Source organism: Pyrus communis, chromosome 17 (genome assembly GCF_963583255.1).
Source record: "Pyrus communis chromosome 17, drPyrComm1.1, whole genome shotgun sequence".
NCBI lineage: Eukaryota > Viridiplantae > Streptophyta > Magnoliopsida > Rosales > Rosaceae > Pyrus > Pyrus communis.
This window is the reverse complement of record NC_084819.1, coordinates 18,127,221-18,136,674: the sequence shown is the minus strand read 5'-3', so window position 1 is coordinate 18,136,674 and position 9,454 is coordinate 18,127,221. Positions and strand designations below refer to the sequence as shown.

At 37.0% G+C, this 9,454-nt stretch overlaps 1 protein-coding gene across 1 annotated transcript; it reads right to left on the bottom strand.

Moving 5' to 3' along the window:
• Positions 1-4,173: 4,173 nt before the first annotated feature.
• Positions 4,174-8,471, bottom strand: LOC137723088 (shikimate O-hydroxycinnamoyltransferase-like). The gene is made up of 4 exons (XM_068462243.1): positions 7,525-8,471; positions 6,825-6,908; positions 5,782-6,598; positions 4,174-5,172 (listed from the first exon to the last, which is right to left on the bottom strand). The coding sequence occupies exons 3-4, from the start codon at positions 6,343-6,345 to the stop codon at positions 4,276-4,278; spliced, it is 1,461 nt and encodes a 486-aa protein (XP_068318344.1). The 5' UTR covers positions 6,346-6,598; positions 6,825-6,908; positions 7,525-8,471; the 3' UTR covers positions 4,174-4,275.
• Positions 8,472-9,454: the final 983 nt, after the last annotated feature.

Below are 9,454 nucleotides of genomic sequence, written 5' to 3'. Positions count from 1 at the left end.
CTTTTTTCTCTTTACAATCACCAGTAAATTTGGAAAAATTTAACAACGTCTCATGAATTTGGCATGATTTTAAGAACCACCAGGGCATGTTTGAATTGGATCAAACGCTTCTGACTAGCCGGTCGACGGCCGGGATTGTAAGGAACAATGCCGTATCTGGTGCTGCATGGGCTATTAAGTTAGGAGCAGCCATGGTGAAAATGGGATCTATTGATGCCCTCACAGGAAGACAGGGCGAGATCAAGAAGAACTGCAGGGTTGTAAATTAGAATATCTGGGAATTTCATTGGCTCCAAATTTAATAATAATGAAATTCTTAAAATAAATATATGGATACAGGATAAAATCTAAATCTAAATTGAAACAATAATATGTCACTGCTTAAGTGTATATGGTTAATAATGCATATCAGTAACTTCTTACCTTCACAATATTAGTGGGAAAGGTGAGTGCTGGTAGGACTCGCTCAAAAAAATTAGAGAGACACAAACAACTTTTGGGAATTAGAACTAGAGGGACACAAACAATAAAGTGATTATCAAACATGGGAAAGTAAGTGAATTCTCATTCCCAAGTTTATTTTTCACGTACCAAACGTAACCTGATTGTTATTGTGCCCATTTTTTATTTTTTCATTAAAATGTTGTGACCAATATTTATATATTTTTGCGTGTTTTTCAATATTAATTGTTGGCAAATAAGTTTCACAACTTTTTTACTTTTCATGTACACACTTACTTATTGTTTGCCCTTCAATTAATTAAATTAAAGAATAATCAGTGGACAAAAATGAAGGAGAGAAAAATGTGCAAAATTATTTTTCTAATTTTTGCCTTTTTTTTTTATTGGATAATTTTTTGTTTGATAGCAATATGGTGAGTTGAGTTCTTAATTTTGGTTATTTTAGATTTTGGTGTTGCTGGTTTATTTGTTAAATACATTTGTTGTGAAAGTATTACAAAGATCGAACCCTTAGCAAATTTGACAGTGATCAAATGAAAAAGAAAATAAAAATATTTAAAATTTGTGTAGATTTGAAGGGTTTCATTTGTTTGTTTGAAATTTGAATGCTTAAAGCAAATTACTGTATGAACCTCCAAAAGCAAATGACATCCCATATGATAAGAATTCTGGTCTTTTTGATCCATCTCATCCTTGGACAGGACTTATATAAAACAGGGATGCCAATGTTGGGGTGATCAAAATCAATCATGTGGCGTTATATGGAAACTTAAACACATAACAACACGCTATAGCTAGGTCTGGGACGCCAATACATTGGCATTCCTATATGTATTGCATCATCATTGATGATATATGAAGCATGGATACAGATATAGTGATACAATATGACACGATATGACTATACGAAAAATCTCTAAAAACTAGGATATATGATATGCCATGGATACGGCAATAAAATTATAAAATTTAAAATATATTTAAACATGAAAGTATCAATTTCATTTGATTTGTTGTAGAACAAAAGTTGGAAGTTGAATCCTCCTTATATACAAGAAGAAGTTTAAGAGTTATATTCATTGTTTCAATTAGAGACAAACTCTTTGTGTTCATCAACTTTCAACTAAATCTATATTTCCTAATATTTTCTCCTCTTCATTTCTCAAGTGTGAAGGTGGTGCTAAACCGGTATGTTCTATATCCATGCACATGTACACACACTCAAAACTCAAAACGTGTCTAAAAATTTTAAATCGCCTGTTCTCCCTCCGGTTTTCACGAGAGGATGCTGAGAACTCACCTATGACAACAAAAACTTGTGAGAAAAGATGAGGCTGAAATATTTTCCACTTTACCACAAACTTGTGAGAACAAAAACTTGATTGAATTGAATCACAAAGTAATTTAACAATACAAATGTAATTTTGAACCGAAACCAATTACCAAAATATTGCTCATAAAGATTTCCTTAGAGCTGATCAGGATTTATCCATGCGATTAACAAAGTTATAATCGAATCGATGTTACCGTTCTGTGCTCTAGTCGATGATAAGGGTCATCGTCATTCTGATTCCTCTGAATCGGTTCGGCCACCATCATGGGGCTCTGTTGGACGTCGTCGTTTTGTCATCAGAACTTTGGAGAGGAAAAGAATGACGAGAGCGGGTTTAGCATAGCAAAAGGGGAAGGAGAAGAAGAACAGCCCCCCTCCCCTGATCTGCACTCCAGGAGGAAGAAAAGGAAGTTGGCTCTTCTAGAAAGCTCATCTCAAAATTCCTCATTTGTCCTTATTTTTGAAAATCTGTAACTTTATCGTTCGATCTCTAAATTTCATTCTATTTGCGTCACGTATTTGTGACGACGAGTACTATTCAAATAAATTAGATATTGACTAGGACTTTGTGACGATGAGTACTATTCAAATAAATTAGATAATGACCAGGATGTGCCTTGTGTTCGAAAGTCCAACAAAAATAAATTTTACCCTCGTAAAGGTATTTTGGTCATTTAAATAATAAAGACTATTTTACCAAGAAAATCATTGACGAATTGTAACAATCTACCCCCTTAAGAAACGTCCTCGAACTTTCTACTGCACACTTGCTGCGTTTGCTATGTTAAAAATATTTGACCTAGTAAGCAGCTGTTAAGCCTAAACCCTAACATGATATTACAAATTTCTTAAAACAACTGAACCAACTTACTTTTGAAAATAGATCGAAACAGCTTGTGCTCGGTATCAGACCTAAATTTTTAAGCTCACTCAAGCTCGGCACATATAAAAACCAAGCCAAACCTAGATTGAACTCGGAAAAAAAATTAAACAAGCCAAATTTAAGCATGATGATATTTGATTCAGCTCAGCTCATTTACAACCTAAGAGGTGGTGTCGTTGGTGGCAATAATGATGGTAAGTTGGGAACTGGTTTAGAAAATCTTTATTTTTGATCCAACACCATGCATGTTAAAAAAATAAAAAAAAAAGGTAGGTTATTTGTCATTTTTAAATTTTCACGTTTAAATTCTATATAAATATTTGTCATTTTTAAATTTTCAAAACAACCACTCTCGTAATATGACATCAACAATTGGGAAGGGCGGACCTGCTCTCATATCATAACAAGCACTCATGATAAACAAAAAGCACATCTTACACATGTAAAAGCGTGAGTAAAAAGTCTCTAATAACCAATTACCAAATATAATGATGATATCACCAAATTATTCATAACTAATTTCCTTTGTTCAATTGAAAAACTTAATCAAAGATTCAAAACTTCATCCAACAGCAACTTTAAGTTGCAAACGAAATATAGTGAGAATACTATACATGGACAAGATCGAAGTCAACTGCAACAAACCTTACAATAAAATAAATAGAAAACTAGATTTTAATCCTAAATAAGATGAAATTAAAAAAAATATCTTATACAAGATTAAAATTTGATTTTAGTCTCTAGACTCTATTTAATGCCGTCATATATATTCAATGTCTCTTTTTTTATTTATAATTTTATGAATTTAAATTTTATGAAAATATTATATATAAATTTTAATTCTCGTTATGGTAAGCATCTTATATAAGAAAATATTTTCGTAGAGATTTTTTGGTACGCTTATGTTTTTGTATATTTTCTTATCTGCTATTAATTCATTACAATATATTTATGTACGAACATTTCGGTACACTGGGTTAGTATAATATATTTAGGTACCGACATTTTGGTACACTAGTTTAGTATCATATAGTTAGGTACGAATTTTTCGATACACTTATGTTTTTACATATTTTCTTTTGTGTCACTAATTCACTACAATATATTTAGGTACGGGCATTTCGGTACACTAATTTAGTAAAATATATTATGATACGAACGTTTAGGTACACTAATTAAAGAAAGTTAAATAAAATTAATGAATTAAAATGTGTATAATAATAAATTTAAAATTTAATGTAATAACATTAAATAAGTTATCTATTAAATATAAAAACAAAAATATAATATGAATTTGAATTAAGTACACATTAAGGACTAAAATCAATATTCAATCTAACACCAGATTTTTATTAAATTTTAATCTTCTTGAAGGATTAAAGTTCAAAAACCCCTCAAATAAATACAACAAAATACGTAAACATAACCCTGATCATAATAGCAGTCATAACAAACAAGACATTCAACAACCAATACAAAGATATAACATGGCCAACAAAAATAATTACAACAACACACATAAAAACCGTACACAACAAATCTTCAGATCCAGCATCTTTAAAATCGCAAGTCCCCTGCTAAATTATCATTTGCTTGTTTATATGTCATAGAACAACTTTGAAAATGATTTCATATGCTTGGATTGCAGACAAATGGCGACTGATAAACTCCCATCATTAGTTGCACTTCCTAATACGAAAGCCGTCCCCTCAAATGGAATTCCACAAGGTCCCACAAAAATAGGTCGACCCCATCCGAAATCAGCGTCGTAAGATGGCAACCTAACCCAACTATTTATTCCAATATTAGGGGACCTACGAGAATCAGCCCCGACAACAAGGGCTGAAAGATCAGGCTGAAGCTCAAGGAAGTCAATTGCTGATCTAAAATAATTGCCGTTAATCTGCGATATAGCATTGCGAATACAACTTGAAGCATACCATGTTGGTTTTGATTGGAGATCCCCCACCGTGGAAATAATGGTAGCATTGACAATCACATTGCCAAAGAAACCAAGTGGGAGTGGGGGTTGCAGTCGGGAACGTCCCTCAACAACACCATATAGGTTGGTCTTTTGATCGACGGGAAGTTCACGTGCCTTGGATGCACATTTCCAAACATGACCTGCTAATATCTCAAATGTGCTATAGTTGACCGTGTTCCCATCTTCCTTAGACTTGGCTTTCAAGATACTGAGTTGGTCCCTCGTCAATCTGAACATTGAGACTGTTGTGCTCTCAACACCACCGTCTTTTGTGCTGCAGAGAGGTTTTTTTGGGGTTGCAAAAGTTTGGTACTCAACGTTAGGCTGAGGCGGGTCTTGGGCACGAAGTAATGTCCTGTCTATGTATGGCGGAATATTTGTAAGGTCATCAAGATTACCACGACCCATTTCCGACCATGTATTTATAAAGTGGAAACCAGAAACTCCATCAGCTACGCAATGTGACATACCAACACCAACTGCCACTCCACCGCATTTGAAGTATGTGACCTGAATATACAGAATAAAGCCATATTTAAGATCTATAGAGATCGAGTTGTTGTGAGTTCTTGCATTTGACTGTTTTCTTTTTCTCTTCATTAATGGGTCTCTCGTCTCGTGTGGTTCTGCAATTCCAGGAAACATTTTTTTTTCTTTTTATAAACTGCTATCAATGAAAGTAGAAAACATAGAAAAGCAGAAGCAGTATCTATGCTCATTTAATGAACTTTTCAAATGGTAAGTATACTTCCACATGTTTTACAAAATTACAATATTTGCCTCTATATTATTGTCTTTGACAATTATTATATCACATATAAATACTATATCATTTTTAATCATTTAACATATTCAAAGCAATTTATATAAAATTTTACCAAATACTCTTTATTTATTTATTATTTTTTATTAAAAGCACTTTTACAAAAAAATGTTTATCAAACACTTAACAATTTTATTTTACAGCGGTTTATTCTCGCAACACATCAGAATCAGTTTTTATATTTTTATTAATAGACGATCCCCATAGGTTTTCGAAGTAATTAGAAGGGCATAAGAGGACCTCAAAGTGTAAGTGCCACTAAAACAAATATACATGCTTAAATATAGAGTAGATACCTGCAACACCAGGAGGGGATAAGAGGAAAGGCCAACGGAACTATCAACAGAGGGAATGAGGTTGCTGAACTCGTCAGTGGGTGCAAAGTCGCCTAAGTAATCAAGGTCAACAGAGGTGGTCTCCGCCACAACAAACAGCACGCCCTCCGCATTGCAATCGATCTCCAAACGGCCCCCGTTTTGCTTGAGACGGCCAGCCAAGGGGTAGAAGAGCACGAGGGCCTTGGATAGCGCGTGCTTTAGCACCGCCGGGTCGAAGAAGTTTGACCTACAGTTTTGATCAGGCTTGTAGAAGTAGACGCTCGGCATGTGATTGACACGACGCACCAGGTCCAAGTTGGACAACCACAATGCTCTCGGAGGCATCTCCTCCACCGGCTTCACCATCGTTGAATCCCTCACGCTCACCTTCATGACCTTCTCCGCCATCCTTTCTTTGTAAGAACGCAGGACCTTTTTTTTTGGTCGAATGTTCTTGTTATTAAATTTGGGATCAAATATATTTGATTGATTGTTTTGCTGCAAATGGAAGCAGCTTTTATATATACATATACATACACGCATGCATTAAACAATACAAAAATAGATGGCATCCTTGCTGCCCATGATGCAGCAACCACGTGCAAATCCCTGCTGTCCAGGGTGTGGCAGCCACATGCATCATTCCAGACAGTCCAGGATGTGGCATCCACATGCAACATTGCTGCTGTCCAGTTTGTACAGATTGTGTGAATTGTTTTGCTTTAACACTTGTCACAAGACACGCTCTGATCTCGATGTCCGTGAGACATAGGGATGGTCACATGCTGATCGACATCTGAGGATCACGAAAACCATTTAATGAATGCAAATGTTGAGAATATGTGAAACATGCATATAAATTTTTCTTATGAATTATAGCAAAATAAAAGGATGTGACTATTCATTTCTACGTGAAGATAGGGATATAAATAATTCAACTACCAACAATGAAAACATAATGATAGTCCATGACATGTTCAGAGCGTATTCTAATTCAGGGTACAAGCGGAAAATGCTATTACAATGAAGTCAAAGCAGAAGGGATGGCACGATGTCACTGGTAAGGGAATGCCTCGTAGCTCGGTTCGTAATCCTCGTTCCTATATCTTGAGGGCACAAAACAAACACGAGTGAACCAAGTTTATATATATATATATATATATATATAATACTGAAACAGTTATCAACATACTAACCCCCAAAGTTTAATGAAAACAATAGCATAATATGTAATAAGTTTTCTGAAAACCCTAGCATGCCATAAAACCTTTCATGAAACATATCTCGTATATAACGTGCTAGCTAGTGGTATCAGTATCAGTATTTCTCGGCCCGAAGCCATTAACATATACCTACTGCCAACCATATATTTCTCTCAGCCTTATTTCTCCTTCGCCCATAGGCAGAACAGTGACCACTAGATACGAACAAAAAAAATCATTGAACATAGTCTTTCCAAACATAGGTACATATATCTCAAAAACATCTTCATAGCATATAGTCATCCATCATATATACTATAAAGAAGTGTGTAAAAGCATGTTCATAAATAGTATATAGTCATCCATCGTATATACTATAAGAACATCAGTTCGATAAAATATAATATTCTAAAATATTCTTAGTATAGCATAATATCTCATAAAACGTAGTCATTAAATCATGATTTTCATGTATGCATTTCTATTATTAAAACATGCATTTTAGAATGGGTCCACTCACATATATTCCGTCGTCGAAGAGCCGTATGAAATAGGAATGACGGAATCGTTGCTAATAGTTGCACCTAAGCACATAAATGGTACAATTATCAAAACTATACTTAAACGATTGAATTTTAGAAACGGACGTTATAATTGAGTTCAAGATGTCGAAAAACATAAAAATGGACTTCAGGTACGACCACGTGCCTTCACGCACCACCACACACTGCCTTGGGTCGTCGAAAAATTTGCCAGCGCTGCTGTGGACCGTGGCGCATGTACCCCACACGTGCAGGCTCACAAGCGGTTGGGCTAGGGTTTGGACCAGGTTTTGGGCCTAGGTTTTTGTGCTTGGGTTCAGTGGCTCTGGGCTTAGCCAATGGGCTGGGTTCTAAGGCCCAAAGGCCTAGGTTTGAGGGTTTTGGGTCAAAGGCTCACGGGCCGAAGCCCTTTGGTTTTGGGCTGAAAGCCTGACCCAAACTAAAAGGTTTTGGGCTTTTAGAAAATAAAATAAATAAATGGGTTAGGCTCAAGTTCCACAGGCCGAAGACCCAAGTTCCACACATGCCCCGGAGGCCTGAGAAACAAGGGTTTGGGCTTGGGTTTAGGCCCAAAGGCCCTGGGCCTTTGTTTCTCTTCGGGGAAGGAAGCCAGAGCCTCCCAAGCTCCGGTTGATGGTGATTGACCGATTTAACCTCCGATCTAACTAGCGAAACAAAAATAGCAACAAGAGGGAAAGGTTGGTACATGCGATTAACCGTGAAACGTCGGAGGTGGCTAGTTTTCCCTCGAGGGTCTTGGGGTTCGCCGGAGTGTTTTCTAGGCTTCGCCGTGCTTCACAGCGACAAGGGAGAGTGAGAAAGGGTCAACGAAGGTGGTGCTGCTGCTGCGTCGTCGTCTGGGTGTCTCTAAGGGTGTGCACAGTGTGTGGGTTTGATCGGAGATAGAGAGTGCTAAACTGAGAGAGAGAGAGAGAGAGAGATAAAGAGAGAGAGAGAGAGAGAGAGAAAGGAGTGAGTGAGTTGAGAGACTCGAGGGGAAAGAGAAAGCGATAAGGGATGAGTTAAGTGGTGACTCTAGGGGAAATTATGGAATTACAAATTATTTGAGGGTGGGGTTTAACAAGTTTGACCTACAGTTTTGATCAGGCTTGTAGAAGTAGACGCTCGGCATGTGATTGACACGACGCACCAGGTCCAAGTTGGACAACCACCATGCTCTCGGAGGCATCTCCTCCACCGGCTTCACCATCGTTGAATCCCTCACGCTCACCTTCATGACCTTCTCCGCCATCCTTTCTTTGTAAGAACGCAGGACCCTTTTTTTTGGTCGAATGTTCTTGTTATTAAATTTGGGATCAAATAAATTTGATCGATTAGTTTAGCTGCAAATGGAAGCAGCTTTCATATATACATATACATACACGCATGCATTAAACAATACAAAAACAGATGGCATCCTTGCTGCCCACGATGCAGCAACCAAGCCCATGAATCCATGATGCAGCAACCACGTGCAAATCCCTGCTGTCCAGGGTGTGGCATCCACATGCATCATTCCAAACTGTCCAGGACGTGGCATCCACATGCAACATTCCTGCTCTCCAGTTTGTACAGATTGTGTGAATTCTTTTCCTTTAACACTTGTCACAAAGATTAAGAAGAAGAAAAGAAAATACAAGTTACCCCTCCGACGATCGAAAAACTGTGCTGTTTCATGTTCTGACACCACATAAGCTTGACAATAAGTATAATATATACTGATTTTAAGAACCACCAGGGCATGTTTAAATCGGATCAAATGCTTCTGACTAGCCGGTCGACGGCCGGGATTGTAAGGAACAATGCCGTATCTGGTGCTGCATGGGCTATTAAGTTAGGAGCAGCCATGGTGAAAATGGGATCTATTGATGCCCTCACAGGAAGACAGGGCGAGATCAAGAAGAACTG